The 25,332-nt window shown below is 40.2% G+C and overlaps 1 protein-coding gene across 2 annotated transcripts in view; it reads right to left on the bottom strand.

Annotated features, from left to right (window-relative positions):
• Positions 1–4,510: 4,510 nt before the first annotated feature.
• PDE3A (phosphodiesterase 3A) overlaps positions 4,511–25,332 on the bottom strand; it is a 398,418-nt gene continuing 377,596 nt past the window's right edge. For both annotated transcript variants that reach the window (XM_014609546.3, XM_019489473.2), the window contains exons 15-16: positions 22,857–23,097; positions 4,511–15,221 (exon numbers count right to left, since the gene is read on the bottom strand). In XM_014609546.3, the coding sequence (XP_014465032.3) occupies positions 14,974–15,221; positions 22,857–23,097 (489 nt within the window). In that variant the 3' untranslated portion in view covers positions 4,511–14,973. The remainder of the gene's footprint in view (positions 15,222–22,856; positions 23,098–25,332) is intronic.

Below are 25,332 nucleotides of genomic sequence, written 5' to 3'. Positions count from 1 at the left end.
TGAGCAAATTGAAAGAAAACATGAAAGGCATGATAAAATAGAGGGACTCATGAGAATAAAAGTTTAAGGCTAAAGTGAGACTAAATAGTCTCAAAGGGGGGACTGTGGAATCAGAAAAAATAAATGCCTTAAACTTTGATCATACGAGTTATAAGATGACATAACCGCTTTGTGGGGAATTGCTGGCTCTGTACAGTAGAACAAATAAGGGAAAGGGTTTGTTCTTTGTAACTCCTCTGCAACTGCTTCACTCACAGTGGCCTTGTACATAAGAAAAGTATGTACAACTCTGATTTCTAGGTGCAAGAAGGAGGTTTGTGAACTAACCTCACCTCCCCCATAAGTTCCCATCCTGATAACAGCAAAGCAGTATGAGCTAATGTTTGTTTGTAGCTACTTTTCCTAGCAAACTCCACTATATGATCACGTGAGTTGTAAGCGACTGTTAAAAAGTATATAAGACTCCTGATTTTGCTCTTGGGGGGGAACCCCTTCCAAGTGCTTGAGAGATCCATGTCACTTCGGAGTCCCCCCTACAGCTGTAATTTGAAACCTGCATTTGCCAGGGGTATTTTTACACATGTTCCTGGAGGCATATGGGGGTGCTTTAGTTAGTGAGCCATGCTAACTAAAAGCACCCAAGCATCACATGTATCAGCATCCCCAGGCTGAAGAAGTGGCAGCAGGGTGCTTTGAACTAAAGCTCGTTTGATGAGCTTTAGTTCAAAGCAATCTGCCATCCATTTTTCAGCATGGGGATGCTGATACACATTACGCTAGAGTCTGCTGGAATGTGTTAAATTTCTATGCTCCAGCAGACTTAATTAATTCAGTCTGCTCTGATGCACTGGATTCCAAGTGCATTGGAGCAGGCTCCTCGCATGCATTGTAGGAGCTAGAATGGCCTAAATTCACCATTTTTAATGTGCATTAAGGGTGCGCATGTGTAGACGTGTGCCCTTCATGCACATTAACTTAGGCTAATGCACAGTACAGCGTCACGTACAGACGCTCCCACTGGGTAACAGGGCACCTAAACCAAGCACTGAAATGCTTCACCACTTCAGGTTAGAATCACACAGGGCTGAGTTTTGCAGTGCCTAAGTCCTGTGGGGACCTAGACCTAAGTGACTTGCTAAGGTCTTATAGGAAGTATGTTGTATCAAGTAGAAAATGAGGCCTGTTTCATGTGATTTTGAGAAGATTGAAAAATAAAATTAAAGACTAAATATTGCATCAAATACTCTTTTAAGTGGTTTTTAGATAAAGGGATTTATGTATGTAATGAAGGGTAATCTGACCACCTGGAAAATGTTATATTTAATTAAGATAGCAACAACTATATACAATGGCCTCACTTATGCTTTCCCAGGTTAGTAAGAGAAGCATGTTCATGTGTGGTCTCATTAACTAAGTTCCCCTACTTTGTGAACTTCTGCTCATCCCCTCCGATGGGAATCTTTTGCCATTTGAAAAGCAACCAGGGTACTTTACAATTCTGAAATAAAAGTGTTTTACTGTGATAGCAGAGTCCTTGTGATGAAGAATTCTTAATTAAAAGGGGTCTGCTTTCCTCCAGTTGTATACTTTTGCTGTTCAATTGTTCAATGGAATGCATTGATTATACTGTGGGGGAAGATTTGGAGAGGTGCCATGAATGACCTTTCCATTGGAATAAGATTTCTACCCTTCTTTCATACTGGGATAAACCTGAATACATCCCCAAGCCCTACCTGATCCAAGTGTATTTAAACTGATGATGTTCAAGATCTAAACCTGGAACAGGAACCAAATTGTGGATCCAGCCTTCCTCCTTTCTATAGATTGAACCAACCCTAGATCTGAAAGCCTCCAAACTAGTTCAACATCTAGATCTCAATTTGGCAGTTATAACTTTAAAATGTATAATTTTTAAAGGGACTGTGTAATAAGGGGACTTAAATATAGAAGTTCAGACAAGACTTTTAAAGGGCTTGGCTAAAGAGATCTCTGATGCTCACTGTTAATGAAACTTGGAAAAATGGGTTTATTTCCAACAGGGAAGAAACCCTGTTTTACAGATATTTATTTGAAAAAGGCAAATAGAATAGCCTGGGAAACGATAGGCCAGCTAGCCTCCCATCAGTCCTATGCATCATAATGGAAAGGTTAACATCAGACACTGTCAGTAAAGAGAGGCAAGATGCAACCAATATAATTTCAAGGAAATAGGTCAGACAAATCAAATTTTATATCAAGCTTTTAGAAGATTGCATTTGCAGTTGATAAGGGTAAACCTGCTAAAGTAAAATGGTTGATTTTTTGTAAAGCCGAGACTTCTGATTAAAAAAAAAGCAGCTCTTTACAAAATGAATACCAGTCTGGATTGACTTAAAAAATGGTAATCCATCTATATATATTTTTAATACAATCAAATATTTAGAAACAATAATATAAGTCATACTTGCAGAATGGGGTGCTAAATAATGGAAAGCAGTGAACCTGAGGAGAACTTTGGGATTATTGTAAATAGCTGAATACAAATTCTCAGTTCTGTAGTTAAAGTTACTGAATAGGCCTGTGCCTAGTGGCTAGTATTCCCTTTGGATTAGGCCAATTCAGGGGACAGTGATTCAATTCGGTAATTCGAGTCACTGTCCTGAATTGATTTGGCCGAATCTGATGTGGAGATTCGGCTGCTGCCCTGCCCATTCCAACTCCTGGCACTTGTTTAAAAAAAAAAGCTGTTTAAAAAAAAAAAAAGCCCCAACTCAGTGGGTGCTGCCAGGAAAGGGGGCGATCCCTGCTGTCCCCCACTGCCCCCCGCTTTATTGGGGGCTCTGTCCCCCCACTGCCCCAGTTCCCCCCATGACTGCCCTGCCTGCTGCGGCTCCAGCCCTTTAAGGGAAAACAAAAATGAAAAAACCCCTGACTCACCACTCCTGCCAGCGGGGGGTGGGGGGGTGATTCCCGTTGCCCCCCCCACCCCACGGGGGGCTCTGCACAAACCTGCCAAAACCCCAAGGCCATTGCAGGAGCAGTGAGTCCTGTGGCTTTTCTCCATTTTTTTTTCTTAATGGGCTAGAGCTGGCCCAGGTGGGGCAGCCATGGGGGGATTGGGGGAGTGGGAGGGGGTTGGGGGGCTAGTGAAGAGCCCACCATGCAGCATGAGGCACTGGGGGGTGGCAGCGGGGATTGCACACCCCCCAGCAGCACCTGGTAAGCACTGGGGCTTTTTTTAAAGTGCCAGGAGCTGGGGGGGGGGGGGCAGCCATGGGGAGGGCTGGGGGAGTGGGCGGAGGTCAGGGGTCCCCCCATGGGCTTTCTGAAGATTTGGAGAGCTTTGAATTGATTTGGACCTTTTAATTGGTCCCCTGATTTGATTCGGATTTGGAGATTCAGCCACTGAATCGGGCCGAATTGCCTCCGAATTGCATCACGACCCAAAGCTTCACACAGCCCTAGTACTGAATACAGTCCTTAGGGAAATATTGAGTAAGAAAAGGAACACAAATCTACATGGTATTAGTGAGACATCTATAGGAATACTGTGCTGAGATCTAGCGCCCAGTCTTAAAACAGGTTTTGAAAACTTATAGAGAACTACAAAAATGATTGGAACACTAGAGAGAGAAAGATGAGCAGATAATTGAACTGACTAACCATGTGACATTTCTGCTATAATCTTTGCCTGTTTTCTTCTGTTCCCTCTCTATAGCATGTCAATTCCCTCTGCCTAGCATCACAGATTTATAATGTGAGCTCTTCTGGGGCAAAGAACCAGTTGATACATCTGTTTTTTTCATATTTCTCTGAAGCACAGGGACATTGAATAGGGCCGGTGTCTATTGATGCTCCTGTTAGTACTTAGAAAAATGGAGTTTTTTGACTAGGGGTCCCAACATTCCAATCGGGGTCATATTCATCACCAGCTATGGGGAGAGTAAGAAAGTCTTATCATAGGCCAGAAGACAATCTGGGCGAGCTTTTGTCTTCCTTTGTAGTGTGGTGTTGTGGGTCTTGTGAGCATTTGAAGTGACACTTTGGAAGATTCCTTGAGTAAATGACAGCCTATGAATTCTGGGGATGCAGCTTGATGGTCCAAGAGGTCCCTTCCCATAAAGTGCTCTAAAATAACACATGAAAACAACAAAGTTAGAAAGGTCAGTGTTAGCATCCATTATAACGTGCAGCCATATCTTCTCTATATCTCTGATTTAATGAGGTACTCTACACATGCTTAACTTTAAAGCATACACTTAATCTCAATTAAAAATGCTTAGGGCATCTATTAGTAAGATATGGTGTTATTTGCAAATGGATTTTTTTTTCACCTTCTTCTGCAGTGTAAGGCATTGGTGACTACTGGAGACAAAATACCTGAATAAGGACCTGACTCAGGTCTTTCCATTGACTTCATCAAGAGTTTTGGATTAGAGTTTAACAGGGCCATAGGTCTCTTGCAGTATGCTGGTTAGAAAGGTGGGTAATGAAGCAGCTCTGGTAAGTAAAGGGAAAAAACCACAGCGAGCATGATACCACAGAATTATATTTATGTTGTACGTTGTCTTGACATTGCAACATCCACAATTGTTCATTTTGTGACAAGTATATCTAAGACATATTTACTGTATTATACATTTTACCAAGAGGCACTTCCAGTAATTCTGGCAAAAAGGAGCTTCATTATAGTGTCTAACTTACAAAACAGTAAAAATAAATAATGTTTATCTAAAAGATTTTTTCCTGTACAGAATCTATTTTGTACAAAACATTTATCAGCCATTAACTAAATCACTTAACAAATACTTGTGAAGGGAATATATTAAGTATTGCTACATGTACTGAGTGCAAGATACTAGTGAAAGGAAAAGAATTATTCTGTTTATGAAAGATCATCACCTAAAAATTACAAGGCCTTGTTCTTGACGTGTTTAAAAACAAGTTTGGTTACAACAATATTGGCAATATATAAATATAAATTAATGTATGTAGTACTTAGTGAAAAGAACACTTTTTTAAAAATTGGCATGTACAAATCTTGAATAAGATGGCACTTTTCTGCATTGCCACTTTGGTTGGCAGTTATTTTTTAAAATATTGCTTTGTAGGAATACCCAAGATACACAGACAAGCTTTTCATATATAACCTTATAAAAATGTGTTTCTCCATAAGTGAAACATGAAGGATAGTTTAATTTATATTACAGTTTCAATTTACTAGCAAATGACTACTAGAACTGATTAAGACTTAGATCATACATAAAAGATTATTTGGGATACTGAGCATCCTCAGCTCCTACTGAATTAGAAGTAGACTGGAGTCTAAACCTCATGAAATGGGATTTAAAAAGATTCAGTACCTCAAAGGGAGCAAACAAAATTTCTTTTGTAGCCAACAGCTTCTGTTGTCCTAAATGTGAGCGTTGAGGATAAATAGATTCTTCAGTTTGGCTCAAAAAACTTGAGAGAAAAAAAGCTATTTCAAATAATGACCACATCTAAATTTTTCATTCAGAAAATATTTTGAACTTGGCAGAATGATTTCACTCTTACTTTTTACAGGATTCAATCTGCTGCCCAACACATTTTTTTTGTGTGTGTATTATATGTACACAAACACAGGCACCGGATCTCAGCATTGTCCAGATGACAAAACCATACTAAAATTTTGAGTCACTTACATTGTTACTACTTTTACATGGTTTTGCTCAGGCAAGTTTTAAATGAAATTTCTGTTGCAGTATCAGTACTAGATTTTCTTTGATCAAAAGCCTTAAAAAAATAAACTGCCACCCATCAGTGAAAATGTTATCAGTTAAGCATGAGCTACAGTATGCATCGCAATGAAAAAAAAAGAATGCAAACTTAAGATTCCTTTCCCCCTTGCAAGTATGTTATATCAGCTATAAAATAAGAAAAGAACTGAGCATTTTCAGAAGGATTAACTATATATTGACATAGTCAAAACAGTTAAAGTACAAACAACATTATATAAGTTATAAATGCTGTTTTTGATCTTTTAAAAATACTGATTTGAAATATTATATTAAATCAATAAATACCTAAAACTAAAACTTTGCAGTAGGATGTAGATTTTCATTATGCTTCGGTTTTTGTCAGGGGGAAGGAAAGTATTAATACCTAACCTAGATGGGGCTTTCTACCCAAAACATAATATACATGCATGGCAAACAATTAATCATTATTTAATTGTTTTTCACATTAGAGGCGTCCATTTTTTTTTTTTTTAACACCATGGCAATGCTACTACAGTCAGGGGAAAAAATGCAACTATTTTCCATATAAATATTTAAATGCAAACTGTAACTCTTAATTCACATTGAGTAATAGTTCCTAAGTGTTCTTTGTGTGTAGGAAGACAGTGTTGAAGAACGGAAACTTTTAGCCCATTTGCTTCAGAGCAATACTAAGAACAAACCAAATTAAGGTGATATAGTATTGGACTGTTTTATATCCTGAGAGATTTCTCCAGCTACTGTATAGACATCACATTAAATTCCCAACTATGTGCTTCTCTCTGCTCCCTACCCCTTCAATCCCTCATATACCTTTTTTTCTCCACAGTCTCTGGTCCTATACCACCTACAGGCTAATGGCTGTAAGTGAAGCTTCTTCTGCAACTCAAAACAGATTAAAACTAACACATACTGGATTATTTGAAACAACAGAGCAATAATTTTTTTTGTTTGCCACATTAGTGAGTGCACTGGTCCTTAGCTTTGACTATAAACATTCTTTACATTTCTTTTTATTTTTTTAAATATAGCATTAAGACAAAACTCATGCTGTTTCTCTCAGTTACTTTGCAGTTGGAATACAATATTTGCATGCCAACAAATTTTTCATTAGCTCCACATGCATGTTAATGCACACATACATCAAAACATTTCAGGTTGCTTTTGTGGCTCATCAGAAATGGTGTAACACTGTGGAACTGTCATAGCCTAAACATAATATGAAACTTACATTCAGAAATAGCAAAACAAATAACCCAGAAAGCCACCCAAAGACACCAATTAAAACAGACATTATTGATTTTTACTCCTCTTCCACCAAGCAAAGGCTTGTGTAAAAATAGAATTGTATGATTCAGATACTCGGGTCCAAAACCCTTTCTTTCATTCAGAAAAGCTAGACAAAGAGACAATGACCTGGGGTGGATGATTATAAATGTAGACGACAAGATCAGCCTTAAAAACTGGCCAGTTTGGGTCCAGAAATGTAGGGAATACTGCAAATACTGAGGTATGGGAAGCAGGATCCTTCCATAGGCTTCCAAAGCAAAACTGGCAATTTCTTAAGGTTAACTGCATAAAAACAATGATTCCTGTTATGTTTCAGTTACAGCCACAAAGCCTGGTAGAGGTCAATCTTTTGATCCCTTTTGTTGCATAATGTAATGGACTTTAAAAACTGCTCGGGCATTATTTCATATGATTGTTTCAGTATATTTAATATAAACTGGGCATAGTTTATCACTTCCTAAGGATTCAAGAAAATGGCAGTCTGGAAAACGTCAGGATAATATTTACCTATCCAGCACAGAGGTGGCTGTCCATGCTTAGGCTGGCATTTATTCCCCCCATTTAAATCCTCAGAAGAGGATTTTACTGGGAATTATGTTGTACGTTGAGCATTGCACAGGCCTCTCAGCACAGGGGTGAATTTCACTTCAGAAACAGCAGTCACTAAAACTGTTTCCAATTACTTCCAGAGGATTCCTTTTTGTAAACTGGACGTAAGCAAACTAATTAGGGACTTTTATTCATCAGGCAGTCCAGAAACACCACCACACTATCATGAAATATCCATGACCTTTTCAGGCTGGACATAAGGAAGAACTTCTTTACTGTCCGAGCCTCCAAGGTCTGGAATAGACTGCTGCTGGAGATGGTTCAAGCACCTACTCTGAACACCTTCAAAAGATATCTGGACGCTTATCTTGCTGGGATCCTATGACCCCAGCTGACTTCCTGCCCCTGGGGCAGGGGGCTGGACTCGGTGATCTTCCCAAGTCCCTTCCAGCCCTAATGTCTATGAAATCTATGAAATTTATTTTACTGAATTTGATTTTACTCCATCTTCAAGAGCCATCTGCCTCCATTAAGCAACCCATTTATTTAATTCTTCAACTGCTTAAAGTAAATGTCAGCACCATTTTCATTATTCAAGTAGTCCCTTCTCTGGTATTTAATGGCCACATTTTCTTTGAGAAGGCGGGATGCTGGCCAAAGACACAATAAAGTCATATCTTCTCCCCCTTGACCCCTCTTGAATTGACTTGTTCTTCAATACAGGCTGCCATTGGTTATGCTGATTAACAACACAGACCTCAAAGGGCTCCTCAAATTGTGAGTTCATTTAAAATTTCTCCTATTCCTTCTCAGTCTAAGGGAAGTAAAATTCTCTTTAGTGGTTTTAGTCATTCATGGATACTTGAATGCCAAACAGGACTTGTGTTATCAAACTTGAAATGTAATGCTTGCCTCACACACTAGCAGGACCTTGCTTTGGAAGAAAGTACAAGTTCATTTTATTGTTTCAAGTTTATTTCAAACTGTGTTTTCATTCAGTCTTTTCTGAGACTTGCCAACTTAACCTTCTCCATTTGTGCTTAAAATCATATCAGCTTCACGGCTAATTACATCACTGTTATGCTGCCAACTTGGGGATGCTGAAGTTTTTAGGCAAATATCCCTTTCCAAGGATGAAAAGACTGACTGATTCTTGGTGCCTATTTCCTCTGTGCACTGTAAGTACAGTTCTTTAATGGAATAAAAAAGGCACACCCTTGGCTCTAGATAAAACCTCAGGTACCCTGCAGCCAAGCAATGTGGCCATTAATATGTCATAAAAATGCTCCATTTATTCTTGTCACACATCACTCCTGCTTCAGTTAAAATCTTTCTGGGTTAGTATGTGACTTCAGAATGTCTCAACCACATCAATGTGAATAGAGGAAAATATAACAATAGCAATAATGTAAATATAATATGAAAACCTTGTGAGTTATACCAAAAAGTGTGAAAATGCCTCTTCACTAGAAAGATGGAAGTGCAGTACTCTGACAATCTACTTTTTCGTTTTAACCCCAAATAATGCATAGTTATTTTGATTAAGTGTTAATATTTTAGTATGCATCAAAGAAGAGTGCCATTGGAACTTGCATGGCTTACTTAACTGGTATGTCTGAGATATAAGTTGACAAAACATCTACTTTATTGGTATACTGAACTTTATTCTGCCAGCCAGACTTGTACTGAGAAGCACCTCATTTCTCAAACAGTCCTGCAGAAATCAGTGGGACAACAGACTTGACATGGTGATGACTTGACACTTTGATGTACACAGCAATGCTCCCATTAATGGAAAATCATAACTCATTTATGAAGTAAGATAGCCCAGCTCTGTAAGGGATTTATTAATATTTTGGGACCCAACTGTAACATCTTGCCTCAATTTTAACTAAAATTAAAATTTTGGAAACCAAGTAAGTGGCTTATGAGTTCAAGTGCCATTTTCAAAAGCAACAGGCGCTTAGGAGCCCAATCATAATGAAAATCCTACTAAGTCCTATTTTTAAAAAAGTGCCTTAAAGATAGGAGATGAACCCAGATTTCAAAGGCACTGAGGCACTTAAGAGGCAGAGAGGCACTGACTGGGACCTTCAGAAGAACCTAACTGGCCAAAAGGTGGCAGATATTTAAATCAAGGTGCATTCAGCACCTAATCTACTTAAGCTGAAAATTTCACTAGGTGCCTACCTGCACTTAGTCACTTAAGTACATTTGAAATCTAGGCAGTTAGACTGCTACAATACTTGGAGCACATCTTCATCAAAGGATTGTACCAGGGAACACTGCAGTGAAGCATGCCACACCTACCCTGTACATACTATACCTTAGGTGTTAGATGTAATGCAGTCACCTTTGAGCAATGCTATCTAGGTGCATACTAAGATGCCTTTCCAAGAAATTTTAATGGAACACACCCAAGCACCTCACTGAGGTAACAATATTAAATCCATTTCAGGGTGTAGTATGCATGCACAAGTGTGATTTGCTTCATTGCAGCTCTCAACCCTTTGCTGGACTATGTATCCTAGGTTTTAAAGGGTGGCTGAGCAAGTGTGGCTCTTGATGCAGGATATGATCTATTGATCATAGGGAGAGTTCTCATGTCACAGGCCTGAGTAAAACCTGAGTAATGAGTAGAATATGTATTCTTTCCATTTAAAAAAAATATTTCCCAAAATATAACTACCTTTGGAATAGCCTACTCTCAGGAAGTGAAATTCAGCCCTTCAAGAGCCAGTATGTTGCCCATACACCACTTCAGGCCTATGTACACACTCAAAATAGGATATTAGTAATACAGAGTCATTTTCTAATTCTCTATAACAAGTGAATCTCACTCACAGAGAATAGAAACTTGAAATGTCATCAGTAGCACAATAGAATCCCTTATTCCCTCTAAAAGCCCTGCAACTCAAAGCCCTACTGTCTGAGTGCAGCACCTGGAAAAATCTAAAACACAGGTAGTAGATATCTAAGACGTGTGGTGATAGGTGTTCTACACATCGGATCAAAACTCATAGTGTGATACCAGATTCCTATTAGTATTAGAGCAAATGAAGGTAAATTTATCTGACCACCTGAACATAGTCATGATTGCTATTTTCTTGACCTAGGCAGATTCTGATTCCAGAAAACAAAATTCAGAGTGCTTATAATTTAAGTTCCATTTTGACGGCATTTACATAAACAGTGTGAGTTTTTAGCCAGTCCCTACCATCTGTGCGCTGCAGAAGAAATGCAAAACATGACTACTGACAAATGAGCCATATTCAATTACCAGCAACAAGACTCAACAGCAAATGGGGTATCATTATGAGAAGATGGAGAAAAGAAGGATTTCTGCATGCAGTGGTTACATGGTCAGTCAGTATACTTCTTTCCAAAATGAGGAACACAAAACACTACAAAAATATTTCGTGATTACAACAGAGAAGACAAATGACATCTGTTTGAAAATTGGCATCATAACCTATATTTCTTTTTTTTTTATGCCAATAAAATTGAGGCCTGGGCTCCTCTCATCAAAGAGATCATTTTTTCATTACGGGATTGATTCTTTAAGTGGTATTTGTTTTCTTCAGCATTTAATAAATAATTTGTATGTAGTAGATACCAGATCTTCATATCAACTTTTAAAAATTCAATTTGTTCATTACCTGCAAACTGAACGTTGGAGATAGAACTTAATTCATTCCCGCTCCCCTATTCCACCCCCACCCAAAAGAAAGTTGCAGAGATGGTGCTTATTTGGGAACAACAATACCGAAGCACTGAGGAAAGCAGAAACAAAAAAAAAAAGCCTGCAACTTCTCACTGAAAGCTCTTCCCTTTTTCTTGGAGCAAGATCATTACATAAATCAGGTAACCAACTACTTGTTTGTTATCTATTAAAAAAAAAAAATGAAAACAAAACAAACAAAAACCCAGAACAAAAAAACCCCATAAAACAAAAATAAACTAAACTGTATTCAATACAAATTGTTTCTTAATTAAACACACACCTGGGATGTTTCCTGGTCATTTCTTGCTGGAAACACATTTCCAAATATACTGGGTGAAATTTATAAATGGTTTGCCACCTACTGAAGTTGTACTCTGCCAGTAGCCATGTGGAGTGCAACAGTATTATTTGGTTGGTGACTAGATAAAATGGATGTTTTACTGACTGAATGCTGCAGTAATCTATTGTCAAGTTAATCAGTTCCATCTGGCTCTGATTTCACTAGAATTGCCCCTGTTACACAGCTTAGGTAAAATAACGGTCATTGTTCTTGTTCCAAGACTGACAGACAGAAAGACCTGAGTTTGTCACATTGCATCCACAAAATAGCTTTGTATAATAGTATATTAATCTGTGCCATCAGCTGCATTACAACACTAGCAATAAAGGTGAGCTCAATGAATCCCAAAAGGGCACCGAGAGTGTTCAGTAGCAACCAAAACTAACAGACAATGAAGGAAATATCCTTAAATTCTCCTATAGCTCTATTTTAAGCAATATTTTGCACAGGCAAACCTGTACTTTCACTTTTTTTTTATTTGATTTTTTTTATTTGATTTTTTAAAAATTGTACTTATTTAGAAAAGAGAGGGAGAGAAAAATGAGATAAGTACAGTCACTAATTTTTTTTGCCCATACTCATGCAAGGAATTCTTTTGGCTTCAATAGGATTATTTATATGAATAAAAAGCTAACAGGATTTGGCCTCATATTTAGGATGTCTCCCCCTTATTACAGCAAGCGTACTCTTACTAACATCTTTGAGCTATGGTTTATTTATCTAAATCAGGATATTTCTTACTTTTGTTTTAATTTAAAATATTAAATCCATCTCCAACTGGCATCCACTGCAAAGCACACAGGGACATGAAATTCTGCAATATCTCAGGGAGTTTGATTTTTGCTTCAAAAAATGGGAGAAGTTTCTGTTTTATCTTATTTATAAAAACAAACTATGGGACTGTCTGAATAGGAACACAAGCTTGAATTGTTGCAGATCTACCAGCGCCTTGGAGAAATCTTTGAAAGATATCCCATGTTGCTTGGAATAAATTTTGATTTTTTTAAAATTGTACTTATTTAGAAAAGAGAGGGAGAGAAAAATGAGATAAGTACAGTCACTAATTTTTTTTGGAGGAGGGAATTAATCAGATCCTTTTGTTGCTGACACCATCCAAAGTCATGCTTTCAAACAGTGGAGTATGTCTTCCACTTCCAGAAGGTTATAGAGAAGAAAGGATAAGAAGAAAAGGAAACCTGTAAGAAACAAAGACTGTTTTCATGCCAAGGACCATTTGAAATGATGAATGAGGTGGAGAAAAATACAGAAGTGATGACACATACACAAGTTGGTTTAGAACAGAATGTTTTCTGTCATTTTCCAAGAGGTACCAATGAATCATGAAATCCGGTGAAGGGCATAATTACAAGGAGGTGAGGGCTGGATATATCAGAAACTTGAGTTGATACAGGAGGGGCTGCTCCTGCAAACTTTTACTTTTGCAAGCAATTTTTTACTCAGATAAGTAGCCTTGCTGAATCCCATTTTTTAGATAAGAATGGCAGGATCACATTCTAAGAGACATACATCATCAGTCCACTCTCCTGTAAGATACTAAACTCAGAGTCTTTTGTAGGATCATAAATCTTTAGCTTGCATGGTAATAACTGATGCTACACAGTCAACAGTAAGCATTAATATGTCAATTCCTTGATACTGTAGACCAGTGATTTCCCATAAGGCTCTATACAAACCACTCAAGACCTCATTTGTTGGGCTAGGAAATGGCTACTCTTTATAAAAAATGGTGTTTTTAAAAAATTACCTTTACAAAAACATTCCCCCCCCCCTTTTTTTTTCTTAAAGATTTCATTATCTACAGGAACCCATAAAAATTTCTCCATATTTACATCTAGATAACTAATCACTGACAAATATAATATTGTGAAATAAAATAATGAAAGTGAATATCAATCTTTTAAATAGACGTTTAGCTCACAGCATAAACAACAGAGAAACAGACAAAAAAGAATTATCTGTTTTTCTACAGGCCCAAATTTTTTCTTAAAAAAAAAAAATAATAATAATAATAATTATAATAAAGAGCAAAACAGTACATTGGTGGGATCAAGCAGAATGCCGGCAGCAAATTGCCGCCATCCAGCACCTTTGCTGCCAGACCACATTCTCTGAAGCTGGTACGAGTGGTTGCTGAGGCATAAGTATCTGGCTAATGTGGACAAGCAGCAGTCCCTTATGCCCACCTTTCTGGTAAAGCACTAATTGCCTTTTGATCTCAAGCAGCCGCTGGTCCCACAGTTCTCCTCTGGCTGCATTTAATAGATGACAATTTAAGCTTCAGTTTTAAAATGTTTTTGGCCACTGACACGGTGAAATGTAAGGCTGGGGGGGAGAATGATATAGTGTGCAATTGATTTCCATGCTTTCTCTCTTGCACACGCTCAGTGCCCTCTGAAACCATAAACCCATTCAAAGGTGTACAGGGGGCCAGTTTTTGTGAAGATCAGTAACAATGTGTGCCACACAAACCTCCTTTAACTCTTCTGGGAGAACAGTTCTCATGGCACATCCCTGTTGCCAGCAGTTTGGCAAAAGGTGGTTCCAGCTGGTTGGGAGCTCAGTGCCACTAAATGGTACCACGTCAGCTGCCTGAGTGGGTTGGCTCCTGCTGAAAGGCAGCAGTGCCTGCAGCCAGAATGTGAAAGGAGACTTCAGGAGTTACTGCAAAATCAGAGTGCCTTACAAAGGGCTCCACTTTCCAACTGGCACAAATTTCCTAAACCTGGGGCCTTCTGTTTGTTCACATGTCTTGAGCCATGTGCTATACTAGTCTAATAAGAACTCACACCACATAATAATATATTACATCCACCCAAACACACACGCATGCCCCCACACACAGATATGCTGGCAGGATGTATCAGCATTCTGATAAAGCTTTGGAACTTTTAGCCTTCAGCAGTAAGAGCAAAAGCTACTTAACAGGTACCTTACAGTTAACTGCAAATGTGCTTTAGAAGCAGCATTTCCGCTGACAACTTCCTTCTGTAATATCACAGTGACCATAATATATAATTAAATGTATTTTGCTGAAGTGCACAGCCAATAATTCTGGCTATGTATATAATTCCATCCCCCTCCCTCCCAACCCCTTTAAGAATGTCTGTAAAAGCCGGTGTTGCAGTGTGAAAGCTTCCTTGAGCAGAGGAGTTTAAACAATGTACCTCACCATAAAAAGGAAACAGAAACAAATTAAACAGTTGTAGGCGCATTATCCCATATTTCTACAGTGTTGTGTCTAAACGTTGTGCTGGCTTGGAAAAGGAGTCTGTGCACAAGTCCTTTTGTCTAAAATACTGCTGAAAATATTGTCATTGTTTCAGTTCAATAGTTGTATTCTCTTCTTCCTCCTCTTTGGGTTTCCCTTTCTCCTCCTCTTCTTCCCTGATGGACTGAATTTGTTCTGAGGATTGGTGCAGTGTAGATTGGTCTACACCTTGCTTTTCTCTCCCTGATAACCTTTCTTCATCTTCAATTACTTTCTTCCACATTTTATGGTTGTGAAGCAGGTGCTGAGTGATCTGGCAGTAGATTTTCCTCCGCTTGAATTTTTTCTTTCCTGTAAAATATAAGATGAATTGATTTTCTTGTGACAAGGGGATGAATGTGGGGTGAGGAAGAACAATAGACTGCACGTCATTGTCTATTTGCACACTCTTGAAAATAAAGTTATTTAAAAAAGCCCTGCCTACATCTCCAAAGAAAACAAACAGATCTCCACACATCTTAAGTCCCAGCTGTGTGTCCAACAAAGCATATGTTGACTGGGATGCTATATAGCTCAGAGACACCCAGCACTTAATGGTATGCAACTGACAGCAGAGAGCACTTTCCTTAAGGTAGGGGCTGGCAGCCTTTTTCAAGACATGGGTTGAGACAACCTGACTCCAGTCTGGCATGGGCTGCGTGGCTTCAGCAGCCCATCAGTGGCAGGGGGGCTTTCCCAGTGCCTCTGCCTCATTGCTCTTCACAGCCCTGTTCCCCAGCTGCAGTGCAAGAACAGCTTCTGGCCAAAGGGGAACTACACTGGAGACGAGTAGCTGGCAGCTTTTTCCACAGCACTACAACTTCACCTCCTCACCCTTCACTGCTCTCTTGCCACAATCTCCACACTGGTGCAGCTCCCCTCCAGCTGGACACTATAGTCATGTCACAGCCTTGGGATGGGGAAAGGAGTAGAGCGAAGTGGCACTGGCACAGCTTCCAAATCCTTGGCCCTGGTGCAGCCCCTTGCTGTTCAGACCCAGGGTGGGCACAGGCAAAGCTCTGAGATTCCATGGACCGGATCCAGTAGCTTTGTAGGCCAGATGTGGCCTGTGGGCTCTATGTTGCCAACCTCTTCCCTAACACATTCAAGCACTCCTTTTTGATGCTAAGTGTTGCCAGGTTCGGACTCAGCCACTTCAAACTCTTCCTGGATATGTGACTTGCTACTCCACAAAATCCTCTTATTTTTATGCTTCATGTCTGCTCTGAAGAGAGTAGTGCAATGGTAGCAAAAGGTACGATCTCTCCATGGGTAAACACAGCAGCATTTGTTTGTTATGTCTAGGGACTTACCAAATTCACAGTGCGAGTGGGGTGTGTGGCAGCTCTTTTAATCTTGCAGGTTCCCCTGTACACCCTGTCACTGTTCATTGGCAGTGGGGCCCTGCTGCTCACTCCTGATTGGTGGGGAGGCAAAAAACCGAGTTTTAAATATAGTGCCATTTTTGCCACTGAGCGCTGATTAGCCGAGGGGCCCTGGCAGCCATGCTGTGTGAGACAAACTGGTCAGGAAGCAAAAACAGCACCATATTTAAAACCAGAGTTTTCACCTCCCAGCTGATCAGGAGTGAGCAGTGGGGTGTGCGGAGGCTCCTTTTATTTTTCAGGTTTCCCTGCATGTTTAGGTATATAACATCTACCTCTTCTCCCATGGCCAGGTGGCGAGAGATCTGGTCATAGAAGGAGCTGAGATTGGTAAGAAAAGACCTACCCGCGACAAAGCCATGCTGGCTGTTGTTCAGAACCTTACTTTTCATGAGCGTGTTGCACATAGATACTTTAATGAGCTTTTCCAGGATTTTCCCTGGGATAGAGGTCAGGCTGATTGGCCTATAGTGGCCTGGGTCCTCCCTCTTCGCCTTCTTGAAGATGGGCACAATGTTGCCCCTCTTCCAGTCCTCACGGATTTCCCCTGTGTGTCACAAATTATGAAAGAGCTCTGCCAGGGGTACCGCAATGACCTCAGCCAGTGCCTTCAGCACTCTTGGATGGAGTCCATCTGGTCCTGCTGACTTATAAATGTCTAGCTTTTCTACTTGGTATTGCACCCACTCAGCATCCATAGTAGGAAGGCTGCCATTCCTGGCATGCCCTCTGTCGCAGGGCACTAAAGTGTTTGCTCCTAGAAGAGCAGAAACTGTCTGGGGAGAGCCCGAAGAGATAGCCAGAAGCCCAGGTGCAGGTTATCAGGGCAACAGGCTAGAGAGCAAATTAGCCTGCACCTGCACCTGTCAGCTGACCAGAAAGGGCAGGGCCCTGGGCCCTTATAAATCCCCAGGCTGGAACTAGGGAGAGCAGTTTGCTGCCAGCAGTGAAGTGGGAAGAAGCCCTCCTAGAGGGAGCTAGGGGAAGAGGCCTGAGGGCGAGTCAAGCTTCTGGGAATGCCTGGGGCAAACTTTGATTCTTTTAAAGGGGTGGAAAACGATGGGAGCTTATGTGTTATGTTATAGCCCAGGGGCTTATGTTTTGTTTGCCGTTCATAATAACTGGTGGTTTGGGAGAGGCTATTTGGGGAAGGAGGAGGCCTCATTGGGGGCCCACGGCAGTGTGGGCACCCTGGCGCCAGAGAGGGCATGGAACGAGGGGTGCACAGACCCCAGCGCCAGAGAGGGCATGGCACAAGGGGTGCAGAAACAGGGCTGCGGAGAGCCCAGTGCTGAGGGGCGCAGAGACAGAACGGGCTGCACAGAGCCCAGTGACAACCTGAGGTGAGTAAAAAGAAGGCCTCGGAGGGAAGTTGTGCGTATACCATCTGCGAGGCTTGGGGCATGGTAAAGGTGCGGTTTGGAGCCACACATATAGCCCATAAGCTGGGGTGTCCTGAAACATCTACTTTGAAACAGGATCCACAAGGGGTCTGGGGACCCACGGGGTTCAGGGAAGTCCATCAGGACTATGTCCAACTGGACGTGAAGGCAGCCTCCCTATATTATATTTTCATCAAGATGTGGTGGGTGAGAAAAGAGGGTGCCCATGGGGATAAATTGGCATGGTCGAGGGGCCCTAGGATAACACGGCCATCCTTGTTACACGGCTCCTCAGGCCATACTGTGCTGACTTCTGGAGGGCCTTGACATCCACACTGTCAGCTCCTTCTGCATCCTCTGCAGCACCTCTTCCCTCTCCTGGCTCTTCTGAGCCTCATTCATGATGACACCCCCTATGAGCCTTATCTCGCTTGTCTTTCCCCTTGGTCCGGTGAAATACCGAAGGAAAGTGGGCATTTAAGAGAGAGTTCAGTTTTTTTCCTGAATGCTGGTTACCAGCTGTCCAAAGGTGTTGAGCAGGGGTCCCACATATCCATTTGTTTTCCTTCTACTGCCTACATACCTAAAGAAGGACTTCTTATAACCCTCGAATCCCGTGGCTAACCTAAACTTGGTTGCCACCTTGGCTTTCCTGATTAAAATTAAAGGAGCTGCCATGCACTCCACTCCTGCCATGAATTTGGAAGGTCCCTACTTATGTCCCTTCCCTCCCAAAGACCAAGGACACAGTACGCCATTATCAAAATGTAGCTGAGTTTAACAGATTACGAATAACATGAGTGAAAAATCCAGATGTGGGTTTTATCTACATGCAGTATACTGTACAGCTGTTGTTATGACATTTGAATTCTAAAACTGATGGACTATCTGGATGCTTAATATAATGAAATATAGCCAATAACATCATAGCCTTGGAATTTTGTTCCCCCTGGGTTCTAAACACCAACCTACTAGTACTTTTTACTTGTCATTGTACCCCACATCAAAGTTGCTTATGCCAGGATCATTTTGCTGACCCAACGTAGCTGTCTGTTAATGTAGAGATTGTCCTATACGCTGAGGGCAATAGAATTTGGATAGTTAAAATTCCTATCGCAACAAATTCTGAAGGTTTTCCCTAATCCTTAATAGTGGCAATGGCAGTTGTAGCACTTAAAAAAATAAACCTCTCCAATAATTCTTCTGAAAACATAAAATGACAAAGAAGAATGTTTTGTGCCAAATACATTTGCGTAGATTAGATTTTGCAGGTGGCCTAAAGTATGTCTATGTTTGGATCCAAAATGTTTAGTCCTTGAAGCTTTTGAACTGGAAACAAAGAGCTTTTCACTGCACCACAGTCCAAATCCAGCTCAATCCTTCATTAGAAAGCTCTTGGTTCCCTGTAGGAAACTTCAGTTTTAATACTAATAAGAAACCTCTATTCCTCCAACACACCATATTAGAACATTCTATCCTAGGTTTCCTAGGTGACTTAAAATCTTGCAGCTCTCAGCAGAGATCACAAAGAATTTGTTGTGGCTTGAGATTTTGTTTGAACCAAGAAAGACTGAACCAGTTTAACTCTAATATTCACAGCAGGACTTTCTGGAAGTCAGACATAACAAAAAAATTGCTTGTTTATATGCTACAGCAATCGTTTTCAGGTCAAACAATACAGTAGTTAGTCTTTAATGAGTCTGTTTATCTAAAACATTCCAGTTAATTGTCTGACTGTAATTACAAGCTTTCTGCAAGCTTTCTTTTCTCCTCCTATTTTTAAAAAGATACTTTATTTACAAAAAGGTTTTCATTACCTCCCAGAGAGCTCTGTATATCTGATGCATGTGGGCAAATTAGATGCTTAACTCACACTGATAACACGAGACATCTGAATCTTTTCAGCTTATGCTGAACTGAGATCTAACTGGAATTTGTAAACTTAAACGGGGCCATGTCCAGACAAGGGATGCTGATGACATATTTATGCTACATCTATGCTTTTCATTAAAGATGTGGGAGATCAAAATAAAACGTATATTAGTTCAAAAAAACAAGTCTCCAGACCCAGAGGTGAATGCCTCAAACAGCTTCAAGATCTTAAGTGTATGTGATCTCCTAGTCAAACCATCTATTAAACATGAGAACCAACACAATGTCAATCCTGAAGTAGCAAATGTAGGATCCCTCTTTATTTTTAATGTGTGCTCCAGAGACCTATACACTAAGAAATAATATTGCAATGCACGTAAAACTGATGGATAGCTAAAAACGGAATACAGACTTAGATACCAGGCCAAAACAGCGGAGCTTCTGTGAAGGAAAACTGTACACCTCTAATCTACTAAAGTCCTCCAAGCATGTTAATAATATACAAGATAAAGTAAATCTGGCAGGAAAACTTTATTTGAACTTTCAAAGTTTTTGACATAGTTCTTTACAACAGGCTATACTTAGCCATGTGGTAAGAGACTAGCAACCAAGGCTATGGGCATATGAACAAGTTACAGCAAGGTAAATTAAGGTGTGAACTTGTAGTCATTCACTGCCTTTTCATAAATGCATGGTTTTGTTCTGCGGTAAATGTAAGGTAGCTTACCACATTTTCACATCCTAGCTCCCCTTGCTGGAAGTTGGTTGTGTGCCCATAACCTCAGCCTGAAAAAAGAGTCAGAATTAAAGGCCCATTTTAAATGTGTCAAGAGTTAACAGTGACCAATGGTCGTGTACTTGGGCCAGTTCTAACATCTTTGTTAACAATGTGGAAAAAAACCCTACAATCAATAGAAAACACTTAAGGTTAATCAAAAATAAAGATGACATTAGGGAATGTTCAGGAGGAGCTGACAGTTCCACACAGTTTGGAAGAACAAAGTAGATGAGTATAAGTTTGGTGCTCCTGCTGAACTTTTCTTCTGGTGCACAAAGAATGTGGTGGTCAATGAACGCAAAAAGACAACAAACAGAACAAGACAAGAAATACCATTTTTCTTTAAAAAAGGCAAAACAAACGAACAACTCCCCCCCCTTTCCCAACACAATCAACTTCATAGACATTAGGGGCTGGAAGGGACCTCATCGTCATAGGCAGGAAGTCAGCTGGGATCAAGTGATCCCAGCAAGAAAAATATCCAAATGTTTTTTGAAAGAGTCCAGAGTAGGTGCTTGCACTATCTCTGGGAGGAGTCTGTTTCAGACCCTGGACACGTGCACCGTAAAGAATTTTTTTCTTATGTCTTGTCTAAATTGGCCTTCCTGGAGTTTATGTCCATTAGACCTTGTTATTCCTTGGGGAGCTCTGGTGAACGGCTGTTCTCCCAGCTCCTGATGTACCCCTCATATAATTGTAGGCTGCTACCAAGTCCCCCTAGAGCCTTCTCTTTTCCAGACTGAAGAGTACCAAATCCCTTGGCCTCTCCTCATACGGCCTGCCCTCCAGGCCTCAGATCATATGAGTGGCTCTCCTCTGGACTCTCTGAAGCTTTTCCACATCCTTCCTGAAGTGGGGGGCCCAAAACTGGACACAGTACTCCAGCTGCAGCCTCACCAAGGCTGAGTAAAGTTGGAGGATGACAACCCTGGTTTTGATTGAGATGCATCAGCAGATGCACGCCAGAGTTTGGTTTGCTTTGCCAACCACAGCATCGCATTGGTGACTCATATTCATCTTGTGGTCAATCAAGACCCCCAAGTCTCTTCCGGTTGCGGTGCTAGCGAGTGCAGCACTGCCCAGTTTGTAAGTATGCTGAGGGTTCTTCCTACTGAGGTGCAGCACCTTGCACTTCTCTACGTTGAAGGCCATCAGGTTTTGGTCAGCCCACCTGGAGAGTGTGTCTAAGTCAGCCTGTATCCCCAGCCTGTCCTGCGGTGTGACCGCCCTCCCCCATAATTTGGCGTCATCTGCAAACTTTGCCAGTTCACATCTGATTCCTGATTCCAGACCATTAAAGAAGATGTTAAAGAGTGCAGGCCCAAATATTGAGCCCGGAGGGACTCCACTGGTCACCCTACGTCACATTGATTTGCTCCTGTCAACTAGTACTCTTTGGGTCTGACCCCGTAGCCAGCTACCTAGCCATCAGACTGTAAGATGACCAAGGCCACAGTTCCCCAGCTTAGCCATGAGGACATCGTTGACAACTTGAGTGGCTTGCTATGGATGTGAAGAAAGACCAACAAGGATTCCAAAAGTGAGCTAGACATTTACATAAATGAGAATAGACACAGTAAGCAGGGCTGGACACAGGCATGGGTAAACTGGGTGGCTGCCCAGGGCCCAGACAGAAAGGGGGCCCAAAAATGGCAATTTAAAAATTATTATTATCATCATTATCTCTGGCAAGGGGTGGGGGGAGAGGCGCGATGCTAAAAGTTTGCCCAGGGCTGCCAGGAGTCTAGGTACGGTGCTGACAGTCATATTAATGTATTATATGTATGTGTATGTAGTCACATGTGCATGCATGTACATACACACACACACACAACTATATCTGATATTACAGTTGGAGGACAGACATGATTTTGAGCTCATAAGCATTACTTATCAATTGTCCAGAGGGTCAAGTGACATGGAAATTCTCTGAGCTCTGTAACTTAAATCAGTTACTGAACCTAGAGTGTTTTAGCATATCAATGCACAATGCTAGCATTAGTAAAGGAAGCTGCTTCCTTGTCCACTGCCAATAAAAATATTTCTGATCAATTATTTATAGATTGCAAAAAATTATATTGTAGCAGTGCCTAGAAGCTACAATAAAGGATTGGACCATACTCTGCTAATTATTTTACTAACAAATGGAAGTAAGTGACCTCTTCTCTGAAGATCTTCTCCCTCTCGCATCTTTCACTGGTGAAATAATTACAATCCTTAATAACCAACAGTTAAAAAATACCAGATATAGGATTAAGAACCTGACAATAGACAACTGAAAAATCAAGATGCAAATAGGTAAACGAGCACCAATAAAGTGTTGGTCCTGAAGCTTTGGGAGTCTCTCCACTCACAAAATGACTAGGTACCTGTTAAACTTCACATGGGACATCTTTGCTAGCTCAGTCTCAGAGAGGTTCAAGCTAAACACAGTCAGGTGCTTTTATTATCAGATTACTCAGCTTTTGGTTAAGAGGAACCTACTATATGAAATCATCCCTATTAAAAATAGGAGAAGCAAAACACATACTGGATTCAGAGTTTTCACATGTTTCCATTTCTCCTGTTTCTTCTTCTTCGTTCTCATCTGTGTCTCCTGATTCATCACTATCTTCCACCCATTTCCCTGGCATCAGCCCTGCTGAGTCATAGGAATTACATAGTGGTCCCACGATATGAGAAATGAAAGATTCCTGAAGGTTTGCCAACTGAGGAGCCGAGCGATCCATGAAAGGACTAATAGGAAGGCCAAGACTGGCCTCTTCATCACCCTGGAGATGAGGAAAAATTGATTACTTCTCAGTGATAAATGAAACACATATGTGGGTGAAAAAAGTAATGGGAGCTCAAATGCAACTGCAGATTATAACAAGGAAATAAATCAGCTGTGAAATCTTTTTTACTTTTTTTTTTATTTTACAGAAAACAGCCTGAGGGTAGCAGAACAGAATTTCATCTGCCTTTTAAACTACTAAACACAGTTATATAGATATTTTACTGAGGTAAACCCAGAATTTAAAAGCATATTGGTAAAGAACTTTGTAACAGTGTCCACCTCTCTCTCCTATATTTATATTGTATCATGAAAACCTGAAAATGACATTTCCTTCTTTCTTACAATGGGTTATTTTTGAAAATGCATCTATGAAATTTGTGGTTTTATAATCATTATTAACCTGTCTTCCTTACTGCTAGCCATTAAATTCTATGTGGATAAGACTGAATGTTTCAGAGTAATGCTTAAACTGCTGATCTAGCCTTTTTCTTTTTCAAGCTGTACTATCAATAAGCTGGGCAACACATTTTATCAGTGAAAGTTTTGTGTGAATATAGACTTCAGGACTTACTCCTATAATAAATTAACAAGTGATTATGAATATAACTTGTTATAGAACCTAACACAGCTATACAATTTAAGAAAGTTTAAAGTATGACCTAACTGGAGATCCAGGATCAATTTCCACATAATTTACCTGAGGGCTGAATTTGTTTCACCAAGAATCATGGAGAAGGTATCTGAGTAATCGCTCTTTTGATACAAGGGGGACACATAACCGTTCCCACATTTCTTTACAAAGCATACACAATACTCAACTATCAAGTTTCTGATGTCAAAGCTTCCTCCTTCTAATCATTAGCAGGAAACTGAAATTTCCTAAATTAACAAGTGAATTAACCAGACATGGCAGCTCTCTCCACCTTTCAACATCATATCCCAATTTCAAGGTAAGAAGTTGTCAGGGAAATGGACTACTGAACCAATTAAATAGCTCTTTTTCAAATTTTAATTAAGAGCTTGGTTTATTGTTCCAGATATCACGCAGTGCATTCTTTGATTTTTGTTACTAAATGCACAAATCTAATTGGTCTGTCTCAAAGCTGGTCAAGCACACAGAGAAAAAAACTATTAAAGGTATTGCAACAATATTGAATGGGTTTTATGATTTTTAAAAAGTCTCAGTTATTTAAATCTTCAAAGCAAAATATGTTGGTTTTTTAAAGTGAATGCACTCTCAGAATATTATTTTCATGGAATATACTCTACTACATTGCACACTGTATGTTACTGTGTCCCGTTCACAAGAGATTATCAAAGAGCCAGATCCTCAGCTGTAGCTTTACCCTGTGCCCACAGCAAGGTCTGAAGGAAAAAAAGTCTTCGCTGTATATCAGGTAGCTGTGGCAATTACTGCTATTCAAAGGATGAACTAGTAAGCACAGTGCATAAAGCAGCGAGAGAGTGTGACTTTTCAGGCATAAACTGCATTGATCAAGCACCTCTTATAATTAGCAAAAGAAGGAATACTGAGAACTACAGTAACAAAGTATCACCTTAATCACTGTGCAGAGAGAATAAACGAATTTTTCACTTACAAGTTATGTCAAATAAATTATGAGAACAGCATTAACAATCCTAATGTGTGCTCCTAAGGATGGCAGTGAACTGGTCATACTAAGTGTTTGTTCTTCAGCTGTTTTGACCAGATAGCAAACAACACTTATGTTGATCTCTTTTCAGCACTTGTAAAAAAACTTCATGACGTTGCTGCCTTTAGTGAACTAGAACACGTACTGTTCATGCCATCAGCTGTGATAGATCCAAGGTGAGTCATATCATAATATTTGACTGGTGGCTTTCATAAGCATTCAGGGTCACCACAGCCTCAAGATGAGTTGTGATCATCACCAGGATTAATGACTACACCTCTTCAGGTGAGTTATACTCAGGTCAGCAAATAAAAAGAAAAACATTTCCTAGAAGAAAATTAAGGAGATGGTGGCTGAGCACACTTGTACAGTGTGATTTGCTTTTTAAAATGAAAAAAGCCCCATGTATCTATGGACAAGCTACTGTTCCCATGTGAAGGAAAGCTTGGCAAATGTTTCTCTTACTCCTCCTCCACATGACATGGGGCAGCAGCAGGAATAATCCCTCCTTTTTAACTGTAGTGGCTAGTACATTAAAACCAGAGACAGTTAACATCCTCTGGACCTTAATTTATGAC

The sequence above is a fragment of the Alligator mississippiensis genome, chromosome 4 (assembly GCF_030867095.1).
Source record: "Alligator mississippiensis isolate rAllMis1 chromosome 4, rAllMis1, whole genome shotgun sequence".
NCBI classification, from domain to species: domain Eukaryota; kingdom Metazoa; phylum Chordata; order Crocodylia; family Alligatoridae; genus Alligator; species Alligator mississippiensis.
Note: the sequence above shows the minus strand (reverse complement) of the source record. Positions and strands in the feature narration are given on the sequence as shown.